Genomic DNA, 24466 nt, shown 5'->3' with positions numbered 1-24466 from the left:
CCCATTTCCTAATTTTATTCACAGTCTCCAGGAGGGTCACAGTCAGTTGTAAAGGGGGGAACGCATGGTTCCAAGTGACCCACCTCTTCCTCTGTGCCTCAGTTTCTCTACTTGTGAAATGAAGACCAAATGAGGTCCAATAAATCAAGAAGCGTCTGTGAAGCTCTTACAACATGGTGGGCACTGTGGACACGAGAAGGATAGGGACTGTTCTACTGGAAAAACCAGACCGTGTGGTTTGACCATGTGGACCTCTGATGGCAAGGCGATGTCTTTGCTTTTTAGTATGTGGTGCAGATCTGCTGTAGTTTTCCCTCCAAGGAGCAGGTGTCTTTCAATTTCATGGCTGCAGTCACCACTTGCAGTGATTTTTGAGCCCAAGAATATAAAATTTGGCACTGCTTCCAAAGGTCCATGTAGTCAAAGCTATGGTTTTCCCAGTAGTAATATTTGGCTGTAAGAGGTGCATTGAAAGGAAAGCTGAGCACTGCAGAATTAACACTTTTGAATCGAGGTGCTGTGTTGGTGTAATGGGAATGCAGATTTGAAAGATCTTTCCTGCCCCTAGGCTAAAGTGCAAGTGAAGCCCGGGGTGGGAGGCTTGTTTTTCAGTAGATACTTCTTGATTGGCCAGTGAGTCAATAAGGTTGTTACATTCTCTGAGCCAGGAGAAGGCTATATAAGCCCCGATGTGTAGCTTTGTTTTGGGGGCTCATTTTATTTTTTTTTTTTTTTTTTTTTTTTTTTTTTTTTTTTTTTTTTTTTTTCCCTTTGAAAAACCCAGATGTTGATTTGTTGATTGGGTATGGATGTAATGGCTGGACAGTTTGGAAAGCTGTCTACTTGATCTGTTTCTGTCTTGATAATTCTGCCTGTATACTTTGAAGTTCGGGGTGCTGACCTATTTCCCCTGAACAAGGTAAACGATATATGGTCTGACTGATTAAAGTAAGCTTGTTAACCCATTTTGAGTTGCTTTCCTTTAACAAAGCAGATCCAAGAACCTGTGGTGGCGGCAAACCCTGGGGGCGCTGGGGTGCTTGCTGCTACAGTTGGGATTTCACTCCCAACTCTGGCCGCGTCTTACCTTATTCCTGGTCTTTGGATGTCTCCGGCTTCTTGTCTCCAAGAAGAACTTACCCCCACAGAACACCCAAGGACACGGAGGTTGCCAAGTGAGGCTGCTCTTTATTCAGTTACATCTTAACAGTGTGGCCATCAAGCAGGAACAGAACAGAACAGAACAGAACAAAGCAGAACGGAACCCCAGGACAGAGAGAGAGAGCGGGAGCCTCCCCTTGCCTTTTCCCTAATATCCTTATCTTTCTTCTTTCTGTCACATGTCATGTGGGAGCCAATTGTGCACATGTGCAGGGCAAAGGAGTATGTGTTAAGAGGAGTCCGTGTTGATAAGGCCCGCTCAATGCCACGTCGGCCTTTCCCAACCCAGCAGAGTCGGCCCCCACGGCCCTGCGCTCAATGTCATGTCTGCCCTTTCCACCCGCAGAGTCGGCCTTCACGTCTCCAAGCTCCTGCCCTTCAGAGGTCACGTGCACCCCCTCCGACATCTTGTGACTGCCGCAGTGTCTCTCACACTCGCGACTCTATCAGTGCTGGAGAAGACTTTTGAGAGTCCCTTGGACATCAAGGAGGCCAAATAAGGTTATACTTAAAAGAAGTTAATTCAGGGATGGGACTCACTGGAAAAGACCCTGTTGCTGGGAAAGACTAAAGGTGAAAGGAAAAGGGGGAGGGCAGACAACGACATGGATAGATAATGGCATGGAAACAACAGACATGGACTTGGACAGACTCTGAGAGATAGTGGAGTACAGAAGGGCCTATGGTCCACGGGGTCATGAAGATTAGGACATCACATAGAAAAGGGACTGTTCTTGTGATCCCATGGGCATGGGTAACTCCCAGGTGAGAAAATACCGTCTACCACTGCAAGCTGGCACTTTCCCTGCAACCGAAAGTCTTACAGAGTTGTCCGGAGCCCTTAGCCAGGGCCACACAGCAATGGTGGGTCACAGTGGGACTCAAACCAAGGTTTTCCTGATTCTGAGGCCAGTTCTCTCTATCCACTGCTACTTGCTTCTTTTCCCACTGGGGATTTTCAAAAAAGGCAAAAGCAGTTCTGACTCTTGGAGAGTATTTATATTCTTAAGGGCTAGTAGTCAACAAGCATTTATTACATGTTTCCTGTGTGCTACCCACCGAGATGGGTAAAAGACAGTCCCTGCCCTCAAGAGTTCCCAGTCTAATTGGGGAGACAGCATACAAGGAACTAGGGACAAGTGGGATACATTTGTGATCAAGGGGAAAATTCACAGAGAGAAAGCAGTCAGCCTTAAGGGAGACTGGGAAAAATGTGGGATTTTAGCTGAGACTTGAAGGCAGCCAGGGAAGCAGGAGGCAGCTGGAGGGTGACAGCTCCAGCCAGTGACAAGGCTCAGAACTGGGACATGGATCGTCCTGGGGCGGGGTCAGGGGCTCCAGCATTTCGGCATCATGGATCCCTTGGCTGTCACTCTTTGGATCCCTTCTCCCAAGAACGTTTCCAAACCTATAAAACTGCAAACAACAAATCATGTCCGGCCAGGAGGGGCTTCTGCCTGCGTACTCTGGGTCCAGCTTATCTGCAAAACGTGGCAAATCAAGAAGACAGGTTAAGGTGGCTTCAGGGAGACAAAATAAACTACAAAGTAAGCTGATTAGATTGAAATCCTCATATTTTTAAAAGTTTATGGTTCCCAGGTTAAGACCCCGGGGCTGCAGATGGCGACCACCCTGTGCCCTTAGCAGCTGCAGCCCCTGGCACTGCCATCTGACCCAGCCCTTGCCCTCCCCCTTAGGACTTTGGGGCCTCTGCATCCACCCTGCAGCTGGGCTCTCTTCTATCTATGGGGACCCGCAGCGGAACGCGGCGGCTTTTCTATTTTCGTACTGAGTGCTTAGTAAATGCTTTTCATGTTCATTAATTCATTCATGCAGCAGGGACAAATGCCAGGTCTTATGCTCCCCAAGAACAAAGGTGTTGGGACAAGAGGAGTTCCGAAAATGACCCGGGGGCCGAAGCGGACTGCAAGCTCAGCAGATGCAGGGGGTGAACCCAGACCGACCGAGCCTCGCGGAAAGCAGCCGTTCTTCCCTGGAACGTTCCGTGACAGCACGCGGCGCTAGAGGCAGGGGGCGGGGCGCCACTGCGCAGGCGCCCCGGGTTGCCTAGGCGACGGGAGGATACCCAGATGCTGAGCCCCATGGCGTTCCCCCGGCCCGGCCTGCTCCGGTTGGTCCTCCGCCTTCAGCTTGGCCATCACGGCCGCCCCCCGCGCAGAAGTCTCGGGGTCTCCTTCTGGGACGTCGACCGAGACACAGGGGGCAAGAGAGGCAGCAAGGACATGGGCCTGGTGCCCAGCATCGTGCCCACCCTGCACTACCAGGACAGCCTGCCCCGGTGAGGAGGGGGCGGGGTCAGCATGGGGGCGGGGCCATCGGTGGGTGGGGCCACGACGAGGAGTGGTCGCGGATGGGGTGAGGCTTGGACCCGTGCTAGGGGGCCCGCTTTTCCTGCGCTACTGTCTTAAATGGACAGCTTACCCCGGGAGGAGGGGGCGTGGCTTCCTAGCAGCCCTCCAGTGTTTAGTCCGGTTTTTTTCAGTCCTGTCTGACCTTCCGTGACCCCCATTTGGGGTCTTGGCAAAGATATTAGAGTGGTTCGCCATTTCCTTCTCCAGCTCATTTTACAGACGAGGAAACTGAGGCAGGCAGGGTGAAGTGACTTGCCCAGGGTCACACTGCTGTGTCCTCCGATTTGAACTGTTCCTGACTCCAGGCTTCCGCCGCATATCTATGCTAGGGGGACCCAGAAGAGCATCTGTCCCAGCCCTGACCCACCTTTACTCTTGGATCCAGGGACACTGACCCCCTGACGCCCCATCTCCAGCCTCCGGGCATTTTCTCTAATTGAATGCTCTCCCTCTTTCCACCCTGCATTACTGACCTCCTGGGCAGCCTGTAAGTCCCAACTAGCATCCCACCCTCTTCAGGAAGCGTCCCCAAGCCCTCTTGCTTCCAGTGCCCTGTACATGGCTTGCTTTGTACATAGTCATCTGCTTGTTGTCTCCTCAGTTAGACTGTGAGCTCCTTGAGGGCAGGGACCATCTTTTGCCTCCTTTTGTATCCCCAGCCCTCCCCACAGGGCCTGGTAGGTGCTTTATCCATGTTTAATGATTGGCTGGTGGTCATCTGTCAGATGAGGAGGCTGGACCAGGTAAACTTCGAAGTCCTTGGCAGCTCTCGGTCTCTTCTTTTTGTATCCCCAGTACCTGACACTATGCCTGGGGTACAGAAAGAAGGGGCTTGATAAAACCCTTATGACTGATGGCTGAGTGTCACCACAGCATAGTCAGGTGATGCAAGTAGACAGAGAGCTGGAGGACCCGGAATCAGGAAGAGCTGAGTTCAAATCCAGTCTGGTCAGCGTGTCCTCTGGAATGCTCGCTCCATAGGTAACAAACTTTCCCTCTTCTTTACTCACTTCCTCCACCTTCTGGCTCTTATTGAGACTCTCCCCTGCTGGCCACCCTTTCCAGCATGGCCTGACTTTCCCAAGTTCCTTCAGCTGCTGGTGGGGGAATTGGGATACTCCTTGCTCCCCACTGCTGCTTCCAGATTCACCAGATTCCACGCTCACTTGGTGACTTCTCCCTCCATGAGGTTCACTCAATCTGTGTCTAACACCTAATCAAAATGCTGGTGGTGGCTGTTCTCTGTCAACCTCCAGGACACTCCCTTTCCTTTCTCAATGAGTTTGGCGCCCTGCTCACAGACCTTCTCTGCCCTCCCGCAGCTCCTGCCCTCATGCTAGGGGACTTCAGTCTACATATTGATACCCTTTCAAACACTCTACCCTCCTAAAGCAGTTTGGAAGAAGGAAGGCTCAGTTTGGGCTTGTCGAGGGAGCACCTACTTACTTCTCATGGACTTACTTCCTCCCCACCTCTTCCACCCAGAGGGGTGGTTGTGCCTTTGAACTTGGCATCACCCACTTCACCACCCCAATTTTCATGAACTCTGAAATTCCCTTTACTCCTCATATTTAATCTCTTGTCATTCAGCCTCCACCTGACCTCCACCTCTTTGGCCTCTCATTGCCCTGTCCTGGCTCCCCTCTCCTCTTCTCTTGAGGCTTTTGCCCCTTTGTCCTATGGTAGATCTCACCCTGCCAGCCCTGGATTACTCCTTCCTCATCTGGCACGAAGAGGTGTCCCTTTCCGTTGCCAAGGCAAGCCCTCTATGTACATGCAGATTTGTCTGTCACCCTCAATCTCTCCCTCTACAGCCATCCTCCTGGACCTCTTCTGTTCTGAAATTAAACTCCTTGAGAATTGTCTATGATGTATGCTTCCACCTCCTCTCCTCTCCCTCTCTTCTTCAGCCCTTGTGACCTCATCATTCCACCAGAGCTCCTCTCTCCAAAGTTTCCTAGGACCTCTGTTGCCAGCTCCAGCGGCCTTTTCTCCATCCTTATTCTCCCTGATCTCTGCAGCCTCTGGTGCTGTTAATCACTCTCCCCTCCTTGATATTCTCTTCTCTCCAGGTTTCTGGGTCACCCCTCTCTCCTCTTTCCTCCTCTCCCTTCCTCTCTGACCTCCCCTTCTCTCTCCCCTTTGCTGGGTCCTCCTCCAGATCATGGCCTCTAACCATAGGTGTCCTCCAAGGCTCTGTCCTGGGCCCTTCTCTTTTCCCTCTATACCACTTCACTTGGTGATCCCACCAGCTCCCATGGATTTAATGAGCATCGTGGTGCTCATGAGCCACAAATCTCCCTCTCTCCCAGCCTCTCTGCTGACCTCCAGTTCCTGGTTGCATCTTCTGTCCAGACTTACTTCATGTCCCTCTTCTGCACTCACTTTATATCCCAGCCACATGGGGCCCTTTTGGTGCCGGGAATGCACTCCTGCCCCCCTCTGCCACTTAGGACTCCTGGCTTCCAGACTCAGCTCACAGGCTTCCCTTCTTGGAAGCACAGGGGACGATCCCCCTCCCCCATATTATCTTGTATTTCCTTAGCAGTTCATATTACATTTTCCCAAGTAAAATAGAAACTCTTTGTGGACAGGAACTGTTTAAATTTTGTCTCTGTATTTCCAGCACTGAGCACACAGTAGGCTTAATTCATTGAATTGGACATATTTTGATTCTCTTAAATATATAAGAGCCTTCAAGGGCCTCAAAGGGTGAGGGCAGACTCATGGCATCAATAAACAAGATGTGTGGGCACAAGTACAAAGTGATTCTGGAGACTAGTCCTGTTAAATATGAGTATGTCCTGAGACCTCCCATTCCCATGTGGTTCAGTACAAAGCAGTGGCAGCACTTGGAGTCAGGAGCCCTGGGTTCTAGCCCTGCCTGCGTCACCTTTCTGGGTCTCAATTTCCTCCTCTATAAAACAGGAGGGTTAGACTAGATGCCCTCACAGGTCTCTTCCAGCCCTAGACTAGATCAGTGGTCCCCTGGGGCCTTCTTGGAGCATGGAGCTGGCTGTGGGCCTTTCTAAGCTCTGGGCCTCTTTATTCCAGCTCTCATTGGCACTAATGAATTGGGTCCCAAGAGGACTCAGAGCTGGTTACATGGGTGCTTCTGAGAGGCTGGGCGTCCTTCTGTTGACATTGGTCTGAGTGTTCTCCTGAATATCAGTCACCAGAAGTGATAATAGAAATAGCACTTATATGATACTTCAAGACTTGTGGAGAGCTGAACAAATATCTCATTTAATCCTCATAGCCTTTGGAGGTAGGTTCTATAATCCCGAAACTGAGGCAGACAAAGGTGAAGTGACTTGCCCAGGGTCACATAGCTGGTAAGTGTCTGAGGTCCTATTTGAACTCGGGCTTTCCTGATTCCATGTCCAGGGCTCTCTGCACTGCCCCACCTGTCAGTGATTAGCCCTCAAGTACTGTTTAATCTATTAACCAATTAGCTTTTACAAAAGGATATTTACTGAGAAGATGGGACAAGAGAGGAACATAAACATTTTCCCCTAGCTTCTGGGAGTTGAGCACTTCTCTTTACTGCCTTTGTCTCTGGGAGGATCAGGTTGAGCTTACAGCAGTTGAGCCGAGGGTGTTTGACACCCCCCCCCCCAATTTACCTTCTGGGTGGTTTCTAGCCAGGGGACACGTTTCCTCATTTTGGCCCCATGGCTAAGCTGCCCAGGGCCGTTTTCCTCATTGGACTCTCCTCAAGAGATGTGGCCCAGCTCCACTTTGTACTTCTGGAAGCCTACACCATCCCAGCCCAGTCTGTCCAGTCTCTAGGCCTCCCTCCCAAAGGCAGCAAAAAACGACATTTGAACAAATGTTGGACAACATTTTATCCAACACAAGATGACTTAGACAGATGATGGCACCTTATAAGAAATGAAGAAACAGTGTCTGAGAAAGCTGGGAGGCCTTGCTTGAGCTGTTGCAGCGATGGGAGGAGAGTTAGACCAGCATAGGCCACAACATCAATACGGAAAAAGGAACAATTTAGGATGACATCGAAATGTGATTTAGTTCGGTGACCATTTGAGACTCTGAAGGATGCCACCTGAGGACAGAAAGGTGCCAGATGAAGGATGTGGGCATACCCAGCTACAGATATTTGTTACAAAAGTTTGGTTTTCTTTTGTTAATGGGAGGAGAGGGAGGGAAGAAGAAAGAAAGAAATGCTTGGTAACTTTGAAGAGTTTCTACACATCTGTTGGACGTTTACATACATGTCTAGTATATAGAATTAAGATTCTTAATGGCCCTGTACTAAAGGAGGCATTTAATGGATGTCTGGATGGAGGGGGTGCCCCCACTCAGTGGGGCCATGAATTCATTGATAATTGCCACATAAGGTCTACAAAGTGTCTGGCCCAGCTCTGGCTAAGCACATGCCCCTTGCTTTCTGAGGTCTGGCATCCAGGTGAGACCCCCAAGGCCTAGGGCAGTGTGAACTGAGGAGACCAGAGGCCTGGCTGGGGGAACCATTGGAAGGGGGCATCTGCCAGGGACAATTCCCAACTGGCAGGATGGAAATTGGTTGCAGAATTCAGCTCAGGTGCAACCAAGATGGGAGTTTACTTGTTAGGTTATTCAGAGAGGCCTAGGAAGTCAGGCAAGGAGTCAATCAATCGTGCACTCTGTGCTAGGCGCTGCCAGCAGGAAGCAGGGAGGGAAGGATGGAGAGAGACATTACTTTCTTCTTAAAAAAAAATTATTTTAAACTTAAATACAAAATAAGAAAAAAAGCATTGCCATGTACACAACAGAATGTAAGAAAGGATTCGAAATATACAGTAACAAAATTCCATTTCAAGAAAGCCCATGGGGCGGCTAAGTGGCACAGTAAATAGCGCACCCTCCCTGGAGTCAGGAGGACTTGAGTTCAAGTCCAGCCTCGGACACTTAACACTTACTAGCTGTGTGACCTTAGGCAAGCCACTTAACCCCAATTGCCTTGACTTCTCCCCTCCAAAAAACAAAAAGAAAGCCTGTAAAATAAATACTACACATTGTGTCCCGAGCTGTCCATCTTTTCTTTGCCTCCTTATAGGTTTTTTTTGTTCTCTGCTGTGCCCATTTTACTTTGTTCTTTTTTCTGCCTTCCTTCCTTTCCCTGCCCCAAGAAGGCTACAATTAAGTGCAGGATATACATACACACACATACATATATTCATACACACATACATATATACCCGTACACATATATATATATACTTACATACACATACACATATTTAGATACCTGTAGTCATTCTCATATATAGACATATACATTCATGTGCATCTATGTAAGACTGTCTTATACTTCTTTGTCCTCTGTTTCTTTGAGGGTAGATACCCTCTTCTTCATAGGTCTGAGCATTTCCATGTTTTTCTAAGCCCACCAACTTGTTTCCTATACCACAGGAATATTCCAACCTTATACTGCCTAGTTATTTAAAATAATCTAGAGCATACTGCTTTAGTGGATTAGGGATTAGGGATTAATGGATTTAATATGGATTAATATGGCTGATATGACATTTCTTAACTTTAAAATGAAAAGACTGGAAATTCAGCCTCTTTAGCGAGGGCGCAGGACCAGCCACAGAGAAAGATGCTTGGAGCTTTCTAAACTCCTCATTCCATCTCTAGCCTCTATGCCTTTGCATAGTGGTTGGCTCTTGACCAGACCAATCCTTGCTTCCAGGAGCTTCTGGAAAACTCTTTCTTTCTCCCAGGCCCCTCCCCTCTGATGCCCAGGGTGGCGGGGGTTTGGCATTTGGACACCAGAGCAGGTCCTGGTGAAAGCCCTGAGCCTGAGGTCAGGAAAACCAAGTTCTTCAGCTAGCTCTGCCACCATGGCAAGTCACTGCCCTTCTCGGCCTCAGTTTCCTCCTTTTTCAAGCCGGATGGAAATCATCAGTGATCCCAGAGATGGTGGAGGGCAGGGGCTCACCTCCACTTGCAGGGACATGAAGTCGACTGGCTTGTGCCAGATTAAGGAGAATTTATTACTGCTCATAGTACAGGGGAGAAACATTGTCATTTGCAGGGAAAGAACCAGAGCCAATTCCATCCATGGAGTCCAGCAGCACCAGCCTCAGTTGTTACCTGGGCTGTCAGCTAGGAGGAACTGGCTTTACCTGTTTGGTCAGTCAGGCATTCAAAGAGTGATTATTGCACCTGCCGAGGGGTGTGGTCAATAAATCCTAGGTTTGGAGTCAAGAGGCTCAGTCTGTATGACTGTAGTCAAGTCATTTCCCCATCTTGGATCCAGTTTCTTTGGCTGTAAAATCGAGTGATTGGACCACAAATGGAAAGCAAAATGCTGTGCAATTATAATGGCACCAGCAATGACCAGGCACGGACAGAAAGGAGACAGGTGAGGATGTTCTTCCCTCTTTGCTGCTCAGCCTCCTTGGTGTTCTGCACTTTACATTCCATCTCCAGCCTCCAAGTCTTTGCACAGAACCCCCCCCCATTCTTGGAATGAAGAAGTTGGGTGCTGTAGGATGCTGGTCCTGACTGAAGGGTTGGGGAGTTTTGCCGAACTGTGTTTTGTCTTCTTTGGATGTAAGGGATGGCTGGTTCTCTGGGCAGAGGAGGATGTGAGGGGACATGCTGGTGTTGTAAAACACAACGAGGGGGTCCTCCCAGCAGATCTCCAAGGTCCTTTGCACCTCTGGATTCCCTCCTCCCTGCCTGCAGGGCCTTGTGATGGTAGGTGAGCCCTCCTCAGCAGAGCTGGGGCCAGGCTAGACACAGACTAATGTGATTGTTTTTTCTTCAGATTACCCATTCCCAGACTTGAAGACTCTATTGCAAGGTACCTGAGAGCACAGAAACCTCTATTAACTGCAGATCAATTCAGGTATAGATAATAAAGAGTAAGAAATAAGAAACTCTCCATGTTGTGTAAGGAGTTCAGAGAACTGTGTGGTCATGGACCCAGCAGAAATTATGGGGAGAATGCCACATGCCTCCTTTCCAGTAATGTCTTTGGCTGGCTGAACCATTGGTGAATTCCAAGCTAACTAGAGGTTGATTAGCGGCAGTTTTAATGGATTATTTCTAGAGCTGGCTGGGGTTATACTGATTGACAAGTCAACCAGCCAGTGCCAGGGCACAGAAGAATGCCCAGAAAGTGCCCAGTGTGCCCTCTTTCTTCTCCACTCATCGATTCCTCCTAAGAAGAGCCCCAGAAAGGGGAGGCAGGAGGGTGGGCTGCTGGGCTGCTGAGGCCAGGGGCCAGAGTCACCAGCACAGGCCAAGGCAGGTTGGAAGTGGAAGCAGGGAAAGGAGGAGGAGGAGAGGAGGGAATTAGGAAGCTGAAGGTGTGGCCGAAGGCCAGTGCCCAAACCGAAACTCTGCTCTGTTATTTCAGGAAAACAGAAACATTCTCCCAAGACTTTCAGCGAGGCCTTGGCAGAGAGCTGCACAACCTGCTGACCTTTCAGGACCAGCACAGTCAGCACACTAGCTATATTTCAGGTAGGAGATGATGGCGTGGTTGAGGTTTGAGGCAGCCCTGGAGAATGGATCTAAGAAGGCCACAGCTTGGTAGCAGGGGCCCCGTTCTGAACTCCTCATCCCTCCTTTTCACCCACAAAGCCGTTTTCCAGGATGTCAGAGCTGGTGGGGCCCACCTCGCCTCAGCCGCTCACCTGCCCAACACCACTTTTCCTAACTTTGACATGAAGAGGGTAAGGCAGGCCTAGAACTTGGGAGATCTGGGCTCCAGACCCCCCCCCACTGGTGACTTTGGTGGCCTCTGTGTCCAGGGATGGAGCACTGGACGTGGGGGGGAGGGGGAGGAAGCACCTACCATGTGCCAGGCCCTGTGCTAAGTATTTTACAGATAATTCATTGGCTCCTCACAACAACCCTGCAAGGTAGGCACGGCTGTCATCCTCATTTTACAGTTGAGGAAACTGAGGCAAACAGAGGGTAAGTGACTTGGCCTGGGTCACACAGCTAGTAAGTGTCTGAGGCTGGATTTGAGCTCAGGTCTTTCTGACTCCAGGCCCAGGGATCTGTGGCACTCCCTAGCTACCTGAGTTTTGAGTCCGAGAACCTGCATCCAGCTCTGTCCATGGTCCTGCAAATAACCCATACACCCTGAGTTTATTCAGCAGTAAATAAGGCCCACGGGAGTCTGTGTAGTGTGGACCTGCCCCTCAGTGTGTCCTACAGTTGAATGAAGATTCTCATTCATAACAAGGGCCAACCCTCAGGAAAATTGAAAATAGTGACCATTGTCTGGGAGTGACCTTCCTGCCACAGCCTTCACCAACCCTCTCCTCCCCTCCTGTCACCTTCTGCCTGGTGGCCAGCCACCATCACCGAGGTGTGATCCCTCTGCCCTCTGCCCCCTGCCCCCTGCCCCCAGGCCCTCATTCTCTCACCCCTGGACCACTGCCCCCATAGCAGCTGGTGGGTCTACTTGCCTTGTCTCCCCCCACTCCAGCCCATCCTGCAGCTGCCAAAGGGGTCCTCCTGCTGTGCAAGTCTGGACCCCCCCCCAGTTATTTATAAACCCTAGTGGCTTCCTGTATGTCACCTCCAGGACCAAGCAGAAAATGCTGTTTGGCTTTTAAAGCCTTAATCACAGGCTCCTGCCCCCAACCCCTCTACAGACACACGCTGTGCTCCAGTGACAGCAACCTCTTTGCTTTTCCTTCTTCTTCCTTCTCTGGATGTCTTCACTGGCCATGCCTGCCCTTCCTCGCTCCTTCCCAGGCATCCCTGGTGTCCTCCAGCTCCCATCTGGCACTCTATGAGGATCCCTTCCTGATGCCAGTGCCTGCCCTTGAGGCTTTCTCTTCTGTATCTTGTCTGAACATCGCTGTCTGCATGTGGTCTCCCCCAGCAGACTAGAAGCTCCTTGAGGGCAGGGACTGCTTTGTTTTGCTTTCCCTTATATTTCCAGTGCTTGGCACTATGCCTGGCACATAGTAGGTGCTTATAAATGCTTGTTCACCTGGCTTAGACCAGGACCCTGGTCATCTCCTCCTACTCACTAATAGATGGAGACCAACAGACACTCTGTTTCCTGTTGTCCCGTATCACAGAGCCACGCGCCCAGGCACCTGCTAGAGCCCAGGCCTGAATGGGCGGGTTGCGAAGGGTACATGCTGACTAGACAGTGGATGGCACTATCTATTATTGCTTTCTGGGTGCCCCTGCCCCTGCCTACTTTTTGACCAAGAAGCTTTGATGATTTCGTTCAACAGTGACCTGCCCTGAACAAAGGAGGGGACTCGGGTGTTGTGTAATCAAATGAAATAAATCTTATTAGGTTGTTTTTTTAAAGATAAACCAGAGGCCATAAACTGCACCAGATCATGGATTCTGGGACATGTCTGCCCCTCATGCTTAGAGGCCTCTCTATGCCTTTGGGGGCCGAGATACCAAGTGATGAAAGCTCAACCAGCCACCTACCAGCGCCTCTTCCTTTGTCCATGTGGGCTTGTTTCCACTTTCTCCACCTGTCTGAATGTCATTCTCAGAGAGAAAGACCTGGCAACCAGAAAAAATGGCAGCTGCAGCTCAGTGGTTCTGGTCCTGCCCTCCTGCCCCCACAGGAGAGGGCAGAGAGAGACTGAGAGAGACAGAGAGAGACAGAAGGTGCGGGGGGACAGTCTCTCTCTCTTTCCCTCTCTCCATCTCTCTCTCTTTATCTCTCTCACACACACATGCACAGATGCACACGTGCACATATAATGGAAAGGGATGCCAGAAAACATCTATGGCAATAGAATGATGATTCCTAAATAACAACTTGGTTCCCATATTTACAATAGAATGTACATGATATCAGTTCAATAAATAGTTATTAAACACCTTGGCTGGGGGCTAGAAGGGACCTCAGAAGCCATTGTGACCAATTCTCATTTTATAGACAAGAAAACTGAGACCTGGAAAGGCATCCTAGGGAATGACAAGAGGCACTTGACTTCCATATTTGGTGTCCTTTCTATTATATGCCACTAGGGGGCACCACAGCACACAGAGTGCTAGACCTGGAGTCAGGAAGCTGTGAGTTTGAATCCAGACTCAGATATTTACTCTCTGAGTAACCCTGGGTGAGTTACTTCACTGCTGCCTGCCTTAGTTTCCTCACCTGTATGGTAATAGGGCCGATCATAGTACCTCCCTCCCAGGGTTGTGAAGCTCAAATAAAATCGTATTTATAAAGAGTTTTGCAGACCATAAGGTAGTGCTTTCATTTCCATGTTAAGCTCCCTCTGTTCTGGGCATGTGGAGATACCAGAGTGTTTCCTGCCCTTGAGTACTTCATGGAACCCATCCGAAAGCCCATGGACATGATTCTCTCTCTTTATTGGTGGAGACGAGTGCCCTGCCTGAGCACACCTGGCTTCTATTCCTGGTTGGCCTCTTAGATGCTGGAAGCAAGAAGGTCCCAAAGTGACTGCATGCTTGAAGAAATGGGGAAAAGACATGCAGCCTGAAGCATCCAGAAGGTTGCTAGCTGAGCCCCTCACATAAGGCCAGGCCTTCATCTCCACCTATAAGGAAAGATTTCCTCTCCAATTGCCTTAGGATGGAGTTCCCCTTACATCCTGCTGAATCTGTGAATACACACAATCAAAGGATATAGGTGTCTCAGAGACCATAGGAGTGGCCTTAAAGATCTGATTCAGTTCCCCTCATTTTACAGATGAGAAAACTGAGGCCTAGGGAGGGGAATTGGCTTGCCTGAGTCTATCCAGGTAGTAATTGATGGAATAGGGATTTGAATTCAGATCCTCTCACCCCCAATCCAGTGTTCCTGAGTTCAAATCCCTGATTTTGCAGAGGAAGAAGCCAAGGCCCTGAGAGTCACTGACTGGCCTGAGGTTATGTGGTAAAGCAGAGGCGAAAGCCCAGTTCTGAGCCCCAATCCAGCTCTCTTCCTGCTGCTTCCTGGGATGTCTCCTGTATATCTTCTTACCTTTCAACACTCCCTTCTCTCTAGATGTGTGGTTGAATTCTTACCTGGGCCGACGCAATCCGCCTGCGTTTAACATGAATGTAGGCTTGGCTTTCCACCCAGACCCCAAAGGGGAGTACAACAACCAGCTCACACGGGCCACCAACATGACCGTCTCCATCATGCGGTTCCTGAGGGCCTTCAGAATGTGTACACTTGAGCCCGAGGTGCTGCACCTCTACCCAGAAAGAACCGACACCGACGTCTTCAGGAGGTTCATCCGCTGGATTCCCAAGCCTTTTGTGTGCCCCGTGGCCGCCATGTTTGATGTCTACCCCATGGACATGTCACAGAACTTCAGGCTCTTTGGTACAAGCCGGCTGCCCAAGTTGGGGCGGGATACACTTCTCACAGATGAGAGGGCCAAGCACCTCTTGGTGCTAAGGAATGGGAACTTTTACATCTTCAACATCCTACAGAGCAATGGAACCATGATCCAGACCTCAGAAATCCATGCCAACCTCAAGTACATACTCTCCGACAAGAGTACCATGCCTGACTTCCCTTTGGCATATCTGACGACTGAGAAACGAGACACGTGGGCACAGCTGAGGCAAGAGCTCCTGGCCAACGGCAACCAAGAAGCCTTAAAGAAGGTGGAGACGGCTATCTTCAGTCTATGTCTGGATGACCTGCTCCTGCAGGACATTGACCACTTCTCCCAGATCATGCTCTATGGCAATGGGCATAACCGCTGGTTTGACAAGTCCTTCAACCTGATCCTGACCAAAGACGGCTCGGCGGCCATCAACTTCGAGCACTCGTGGGGCGACGCTCTGACTGTGCTGCGCTTCATGAAGGAGGTGTTCCGGAACAGCACGGAGGACCGCGCCGTGCAGCCCCAGCAGGAGCCCGCGGCCACCGATGCCTCCAAGGCCGTGAGGAAGCTCCACTTCCATCTGAACGACACCTTGAAGGCGGGCATCATGAACGCCAGAGCCAACTACGACGCGTCCGTACAAACCTTCTCAGTCAAGCTGGTGCAGTTTAAGCAGGAGGGCAAGAGCTTTCTGAAGCAGGAGGGCGTGAGCCCGGACGCCATGATCCAGCTCGCCTTTCAGATGGCGTTCCTCGGCCTCTATGGCCAGGTGGTGTCCTCCTACGAGCCGTGCAGCACGGCGGCCTTCAAGCACGGCCGGACGGAAGTGATCCGCCCCACCTCCATCCATACCAAGAAGTGCTCCCTGGCTTTCCAGGAGCCCTCCAAGCACAGTGTGGCCGAGCTCAAAGACATGCTGCACACGTGCTCCACCTACCACGTCCAGCTGATCAAGGAAGCTACCCGCGGTGAGTGTCCATGCAAGTTACCTTCCGGAGGGGTGCTGTGCTGGGAGGCTCTGCCCGAGCAGGGCCCCAGACTCCCCCGCCTGCCCCTCTCCGACCTCCATCATAGCCCTTAGGCCTCTTTTCCAGATGTTCTTCTTGATCCGGAGATGGGAAAGGGGGAAATGAGGGGGGAGGCTGGAAGAGCCCAGCTCCTAGAATGGGGAGCTCTCATCCGTGATTCCATCTTTGGCTGCCCAACCAGCTCCTCCCAGTCCCTCCACCCCACCCCCAGCCCAGACACATGCAGGCCTGCCCTCATCTCCAGGGAGCCCTGGCCCAGAGAGAGACACAGAGGGTCAGAGAGGGACGTCCTGGGCAGAGCCCTGGACCCTCCAGGGTCTGAGTGACCTCGGGTTCAGAGTCTCCTAAGAAGCTTTCTCATTCAGTGAGAAAAGAGCTCTCCCTGGAAAACCAACCATCTGCCCCTTTTCCCAACTCGATCTTGATCAGACTGCCAGGGTCACCCCGATTCTCATGATGGGGACTGTTAAACATCAAGGTGTGCTCCATGGAAGGCTGCTCTGTCCTCCTCCTCCCTCTTCCTCCTTGTCTTCCTCTTCTTCCTCCCTCTCTTCCTTCTCTTCTTCCTCCTTCTCTCCCTCCTCCTCCTCCTCTGAACCCTCTTCCTCAGGCCACTTCCTCCACCCTTCAGAGCCTCTGACCTCTCCCCAGGCCTGCTCAGCTCCTGATAGCCCCGCAGCCCTCTCAAGCACCAGGGCTGCGGAGAGGCCCCTCCTGTCAGCTGTGCAGAACCCCTGGCCCTTGGTTGCCAGGCTCTGGCAGAGGCTCGACTGTGCACACAGTGGGAGTACGGTGCATATTTTGATTAATGAAATTTTGGTGGAATCCACAGGCTTTCTAGTATCTGATATCAACTCTTACAAGAAAGTTTTTTTAAAAAGCTGACCCGACTACTCAGTAAGTATTTATTGGGCACCGACTGTATGCCAGGCACTGTGCCAAGTACTAAGAATACAAGGTAAAAAATGAAACTCTCTTTGCCTTCAGAGAGCTTCCATTCCACTGGGGCAGTGTCATGTACACATATAACTAGAATGGGAGTTCCTTGAGAGCAGGGAGGGTCTTGCTTAGTACAGTGCTTCAAACACAAGTGTTGGAATGTTTCTTTCATTCATTCATTCATTCAAGTAGATACAAAATACAGACCATGTAGATCCAAGGTAATTTCAGTGGCCAAAAGGGAGATGATTGATCTGGAAAGGCCTCCTGTAGGAGGCTGTGCTTTGACTAACTTTGGAAGAGGCTGGGGATTCTCAGAATTGGAGGCAGTGCATTATGGATGTGGGAGAAAGAATTGTGTCAGTGAAGGTCAGTTTGTCTGGGTCTTAGCTCATGGGAAGTGGGGCAGGGTGTAATTGGGCTGGACCCAGGTTGGGAAGGGATTCAAGGCTACATGAGAACTTGCAGGTCAGTGCTTAGAAGTCTTCCAAAGGTATGGGGTCCAGATGTGTGTGGCTGCCCTGGAAGCCCCATGTGGGGTGCCCCCTTGTGCTGTGCCCTGGCTAAGGACATGGGCAGGCTCCCAAGTTCAGCTAAATTCTACAAGCAGATTTTACACTTTGCTGCCTCTAGAGTCCTGTGCCAGGAGCTCCAGGAGATTCAAAGTTCAGGTCAAAGATGTCCCCTTACTCATGTGGCTTGTTGTTGGCTGGGGCGGGGAGGGGAAGAGGAGGAGATAAGCATGTGCAGCCAGGAAGGTACATTGGAGGGTTCAAACAAACGAATGTGAAGCCTAAGGGGGAGGTCGCTTCTTGGCCTGCTCAAGCTATGATGAGGTTGGGGACTGGGAAGGGGTCAGGGAAGACATCTTTGAGGGAGTGGCATTTGAGTTTGACTTTAAACAGAGGGGGAGACAGGGTGTCCTGGGCACAGACAACAGTGTGAGTAGGGGCACTGGGGCAAATGGGATTGAGGAGAGCTTTTGGTGCCGGCTGGAGTAGTTTTGGACTTTTCTAAGGAGTGTCTGAAGAATCCTCAAAGACACTTTTCCTCTTCTGCCTTGTAGACAGGGAAGGAAAGACTAGACAACCCAGGCAGTGGGTCCTAGCATCAGAATCCTGAGTTGCACGAACCCTGAAAGGTCCTTTTGTCTCACTCCCTGCCCACTGGACGAATGCCCTCAGCAGCATTGCCTGTCAGATGCTGGGGAGACGGAGGGGAAGCCTGCCTTCAGGGAGCTTACCATATCCTTCAGGCTACAGCCAAGATGACAAGAGAGGCATTCCAGCTGGCAGGACCATCATGCCATGATATAAGATCCAGAGAAGGGAGAACTCTAGTCATATTCCTGTGCTCCTGAAAGGTCTGGCCCTTCCATCCCAGGTGTACACCCCATGGGAACAGAAGCAGAGGAGGAGAGTAATCCGGGGCTGGGGGCTGGCAAGGCTTAAGGGGCAAAAGGACAAAGATGTGAGAGACTGCGTGAAGGGGAGTTGGTTAACTGTAGGGTGAAGATTGGAAAGGGAAGTCAAAGCAAGGGAAGTAAGAAATTACTGAGGGGTAGAGAGATCGAAGGTTGCAATGGGGGCAAAGGAGAGGTTTAGGAGGGGTCAGGCATAGGGAGAGCTGGAATTCTAGGAGGCTATGATTAGACAGAGGAATGTCAGTTTCTGATTAAGGAAATGCTTGTGGGTAATGGTGGGATACATGATGACCATCCCTGTGGGTGACCAACCTGGACAGGATCATTGGATTTAAAGGAACTGAGGAACTAGAAGCTTAAGAAGGAATCAACATGGATGGTGAAGGCCCCTGGCATAATGGGATGTAATGGTAATGTAATTTTGAATTTGAAGATCCCTTTGTGTTGGCAAAAGTAGAAGGTACTTAACACTTAGTAACTGATCAAGCCTCTGTTGGGGAAACAGAAGGTATGAACTCCTGTCTTCTGTTACTGATATAACAGGAAGAGGTTGGTTGAAACAGGAGGTAGCTAATGCTGTGTGTATATAAGAAAAGCCCCAGAGAGGCACAGGCAGAATTTTCTTGAGACTTAAGATCTGGTGGCAGAGCAGCTACAGAAGAATGGAGACCTGAGCCAGAATTTCCTGGGAGCTTGTGGTGGTGGAGCTTCTTCTGGACAGGAGACAGGAGCCCAGGAGCCCAGAAATGGTGAAGGATCTGACATGGACCAGACCCTGTGAACTTGAGTGTGGAGCAGGACCTGCCCAGAGAGCTGGACAAGGAACTGGGAGCTGTCTGCCACTGAACCCAGGTAGAATCTGGGACCATGGAAGGGGATCCAGGGAATCTGAGAACAGGCCCCAAGTCAAGATGAAAAGACCTCTCCTTGGGAACTGAGTAATTATGGAATTATAGTTTACTAGTGACCTAAGGGGTGGAGGGTATTGTGTATGATACTTAGTAATTGATTGCTGAATAAGTGACTGATTGAGTTCATCAAGACTTTGCCCCAAGAGTGGAAGACTTTGGCTATTGTACTTTGAGATATTATTACTGATAAGTGACTGATTGAGTTAACTTAAGAGTGACTATTTTACTTTGAGACTATGTTGTGAATATTATATTGTGATTTTCTGTGATAAGTTGTAATATTGTGAATGCTGTACCTTGATTCTCTGTGAAAGTTTTGCTTTGATTTGTTATGGAATAAATAGAGTGATTGCTATACAGTGTAATCAGAACCTTAAAAGCTGTTCACAGTAGCATTCTTCTGGAAAGCTTCTGTGTGTGGCATTACATGGGAGGAGCTGGAGAGGGAAGGAAGGGGGTGAGCCAGGGCTTAAGGTCATTGAGAAAAAGGGGAAAATGTTCTGGGCATTGATAACAACCACCATGATTCGAATAAAGTGAAAAACTGTAATTGAGTGAATTTTAAAGAGGTTGCTGAGTGATATGAAAAAGAAAGTCTTAAAACCCTTCCAGGACCTATGTGTTGGAGGCATAAGGGGAGACACAGCCAGGGTGAGACAAGACGGCCAGGGGTTTGGTGTCACCTAGGGAAGGCTGGCTCTCAATGAAAGCACGTTAATGGAAGGAGCACGGAAGGGAGAGGTCCAGAAGAAACGGGCATCCCAGAGAGAACAATGGAAGGGCAGGAAAGGTTGTAGTGGGTCTTGGGGAAGAGCAGAGGAGGATAGAGCAGTAGTTTACTCCTAGGAAGCCAAAGGAGATTCCACCATACAGCTGAGGGAGAGAAAAAGTTGTGGGAGTTTGTGGATGAACTGTGATGCTCCCAGACTCTCAAAGGAGTTTTGTAGCAGGCCACGAGTGTGGCCCCTCCTGAGCCTCCTCTGGGTGGGCCTGCTCAGTACCAAGGACAGGAGGAAGGGGAACTTCTAAATACTCGAACTGCTTGTCTTATGGGCCAAGGATAATGACGCTGGAAATGGAAACCTGAGACACAAGATAAATAATCAGACTTCCCTAAAGGACCTTATCCCTGACGTCTTAGAACAGCTGCAGACATAATTCCCCAGTATCTGTCACTGATCTTTCAAAGACCACAGAGAGTAAAGGAATCACAGGAAGGCTGGAGATCGGTACATTGTTTTAGAAGGGAAGGAATGGAATCTGAAAAGGAGGGGGCCATGAGCTTGATGTTGATTGATGCCAAGATTATAGAATCAGTCATCAAAGGGAATGCCAGTGAGCACCAGAAAAGGAGGACCCAAAGAGCCGGCCCGTCTCCTTAAGAACACACCATGTCAGACTAACCTGCCTTCCCTTTGGGGAAGGGTTACTAGACCAACAGGCCACGGGGATGCCCTAGATGTGGTCTGTCTAGATTTAGGCAAAGCTTTTAGCAGAGTCTGTCCTTCTCTTCCCCCCTCCAGTCAGCCCCTCCCGCATACTTTCCTGTCCCCCAGGCTCACAGTCACAGGGTTTTCCTTAACTTTTCTCTCTCCCCTCATCTGCCAGATTCAGTCAGTTGGCAAACCTGGTAAGTTCTACTTCCACAACATTTCTCATGTTTAGCCTCTTCTCCCTACTCACACTCCCTCTTTGTCTGGGCTACCACAATAGCGTCCTTGGACTCTCTGCTTTCATCCGGCCTTCACATAGTAGCCAAAATAGCCTTTTGAAAGCCTAGGTCCATATATGCTGCCCAGGAATCTTCAGGGGCTCTCTATTGCCTCTAGGATGAAATAGAAACTTCTTAGCTTGGCATTCAAAGCCCTTCAGTGTGGCTCCAGGATGTGTATCTAAACTTTACTCTTGTTCACACACTTAGTAATTCAGCCATACTTGGCTTCTTGGTGTTTCTCACACTCAATATAAGAGTTCTGTCAAGACTCAGTGCCCTGATGGCTGGAATCCAACCACTTCTCACTTTTTTTGCCTTACCTTCCTTATGGCTGACCTCAGAGATCTCACCCTTGTGTTAGCACTGTCTCATATTTATTTATCTCTTTACATGTTGTATTTCAAACACACCCTGTCCCCAGCACAGAAGAATGCAAGTTTCTTGACAGTGAATATTTGTCAATTTGTTTGTATACCCAAGCTGCTAACATAGGGCCTTGCACATGGTAGGGATGGAAATGAAATTCTATACTTGTGGATGAGATAGAGAAATGCAAGGTTAAACCATATTCAATGGATTTAGCACCAGATCGATTCAATGGATTTAGCACCAGAATGATTACCAATGGTTTGATGCCAATAGGGTTGGTTGCCTTGGGAGGGGACAGGCTCCCCCAAGTAAAGGTTGTATGACTACTCCTGGGGTATGTTGTCAGGGAGATTCTCATTCAGGTGTGAACTGAGCCAGATAGCCTTGGAGGGCTGACTTACCTCTAGACTCTGTAATTCTGAGATTAGATCATGGACCACATTACCTGGAGCCAAAAGGGCCTTTGAGACCATCTAATACAAAACCTTCATTAAATTTTTAGACCTCAAGAACCTGAGGCCCAGAGACTGAGAGCCTTGCCTGAGGTCATGCAGCTATCCCAAGGGGTGGGTGGGGCTAGTCCCAGAGCCATTCCCAATCTAAAATTCCACCACCATTTTGGTCCTTTTCACAGGTCAAGGCTTTGACAGACACTTGCTTGCTCTTCGGATCTTGGCTGATACCAAAAGGGGCTGTTTGCCTAATATCTTTTATGACTCTGCCTACAGTCAGCTCAATCACAGCTTCATCTTCTCAAGGCACCTCTTCAACCCGATGCTGAATTTTGGGGCTTCTATGCCCATAGTACCTGATGGCTTTGCGATCACTTACTTGGTACAGGATGACAGCATCACCTTCAACATCACCTCTTGCTCTAAATACAACCTCCAGGACTTCATCCAGAGCCTTAAAACTAGCCTGGAAAAGATTGTGGTTGTTTTAAAAGGCAAGTCCATTACACAATAGCACTTCCTGGCCACCCACAGAATGAACCATGGGAGCTGATAGGATGAAAGAGGAATCCGAACCTTTTCCTATAATATAGACAGATAAGTTATCTGTCTATATTCATCAGCTACTAATTTATCACCTACCTATTTCTATATCTGTCTTAACATCTACCCACCTATCACCTGTGTATCTGTCAATCCATCAGTATCTCTCTCTCCATCTATGTCATCTCTGTCTTTTGAGATTTCTCCATTTTTTATCTACCTTTATCTGTGCCCATCCTTGCATATATCCCTTTTGCTATTACTCAACCATCTTTATACTTGTCTATCTATACGTCTATCTACCTGTCTTTAAATCTATCTATAAATCTCTCTCTCTCTAAATGTATCTTTACAATAAAGCTTGAATTTAGCAATGTGCTTGAGTTAACCTCCAACACTTTTTTCTTCCAACTCTTACTCAAAGGCTTTCTAAAACCTCTCAGCCTGCTGGCTGTCCTGCAGAGCCCACTGAACATAATTCTTTCTCCCTCTAATGTCAAAGACTTTCACAATAATAGTTTGAGTGTAGACATTATGGCAACTGTCTCTTTGAACACAGTAGTGTGGCCAGCAGTTTCAAGGATTGAACTGAATGGAAGGAAAGCCCAGGACACATTCTAGTTATCCCGTCATGTTTTTTGGTTTTTGGTTTTGTTTTTTAAATAAATCTCTGATGTCAGCTGGATTGGTCATTTGTCTATTTTTTCAAATGGAGAGCTGAAAATATTTTGAAAAGTTGATGCTTTCACTCGGTTGAGTTCTTGCTCAGTAGAGTTCGAGTTCACTGTGGATTTGTTTGTTTTGGGGGCCCCACACATGGGAGAGCCTCCTCTTTCCATCATAGTTACCACTCCTCTCCAGTTACAGGCTGGCTGAGATGACAGAGGAGACGCAGAAAGAATGAATTGGTGCCATGTTTTAGTTAATAAACAAGCCCTCCTCATCACCTCGTTCCCCTTTACTAGGACTGCTTGTCTTTGGGAGTTTGCCTCCTCCTTCCCATGTAGCCCAGATGAGGCCCCAGGTCTCAGGGAGCTCAAGCTTAATCACAGATGAAAACAGAAGTCATCATATGAGTGAGGTGGCGATGAAAGAAACCGATCTCCTCCATCACAATCCCAGTGCGGGCCACCTTGGGTATGTCATCTGATCCCAAGTTCAGGAGAATGGGGGGAAGAAGGGAATCCCCTCCCTGCCTTCTCACAACAGAGGGTCTGGTGAAACTTGAGGAGCCTCCTTTGCTTATAGGAGAAGGCCAGAGTTCAGAGCCCTGTGAGTCTGAGGGCTTACCTCACTCGGGAGTCCAGGACAATGGGCACAGCTTTACCACAAATACCTCCAAGCCTCAGGATGCCCTTCAAACACCCTCGTAACATGACTCAAATGCTTCCCCGACATTAGGGCCCACCAGTCACATGGGGCTATAGCTCCTGAAGCTTCTGCTTGGCAGCAACTGGGTGAGTCACATAACTACAATCCTTGGAGCCCTAGTCGATGAACTATTAGATGGTTCCTACTTAGCTAACACAAAAGAAAAGTCATCCAGACTAATACTGGGAATACATGAAGGTGGAGGCATCCTTGAACAGGGCTGCTTTGAGACGACATCTTCTCGTGATATTTGACAGTAGAAATTGACCAGTGTCCAGTCACCTGAAATCCCACTCTTTCTGCATTAGGTCAGGTGGCTGTGCTGTACCCAAGCGATTACCTTCTACATTCCCCATTTGCTACGTGCTCTCTGCCTGCAGTACAGCTCTCTCCCATGTTTCTCCTCTTGCAAGGGGAGGGAGGGCCCTAGGCCTCCCCAAGAAGAACCTTAACAAGATCCAGCACTTCTCTGTATCCCTTGCCAACCCCATTTAGTTCCTAAAAGCCTAGCCCAGGGTTGGAAGTCACATACCTAGGCTGGAGTTGGAGCCTAATGTCTGTAGAGTTCATGATTCTTTGTCCTTCCTTCCTAATCACCCCCACTTTGGACCCTTCCCACTAGCTGTATAACACTGGAGGAGGGGGGTAGCAGCTTGTGAGCAGTGTCCCATAAAACACCAAAATTCTACAAAGAAGAGAACAAGCCAGAAAGCTTGGCATGAGAGCTCACAAAACTAAGCTATTTCAGGACTATTCACAGATTAAACAGGCAGGACAATAATGAAAACTGGAATAAATATTTTTCAACATTTCCATGTCAATCTTCTTTCATCACTCATATTGGATTCACCACAACCGTGTTGAAAAAAACCCTCTAAAA

General features: G+C 49.3%; 1 protein-coding gene across 1 annotated transcript; it reads left to right on the top strand.

Annotated features, from left to right (window-relative positions):
• Positions 1–3263: 3263 nt before the first annotated feature.
• LOC138165189 (carnitine O-palmitoyltransferase 2, mitochondrial-like) lies at positions 3264–22878 on the top strand. The gene is made up of 5 exons (XM_069093315.1): positions 3264–3460; positions 10315–10395; positions 10909–11015; positions 14503–15804; positions 21855–22878. The coding sequence occupies exons 1-5, from the start codon at positions 3264–3266 to the stop codon at positions 22184–22186; spliced, it is 2019 nt and encodes a 672-aa protein (XP_068949416.1). The 3' UTR covers positions 22187–22878.
• Positions 22879–24466: the final 1588 nt, after the last annotated feature.

Source organism: Petaurus breviceps, unplaced genomic scaffold, assembly GCF_028583685.1.
Source record: "Petaurus breviceps papuanus isolate PSGF00001 unplaced genomic scaffold, PetGlider_PUasm1.0 208, whole genome shotgun sequence".
In the NCBI taxonomy this organism is placed as follows: domain Eukaryota; kingdom Metazoa; phylum Chordata; class Mammalia; order Diprotodontia; family Petauridae; genus Petaurus; species Petaurus breviceps.
The sequence above is the reverse complement of the archived record's forward strand: the minus strand, read 5'-3'. Positions and strand labels throughout refer to the sequence as shown.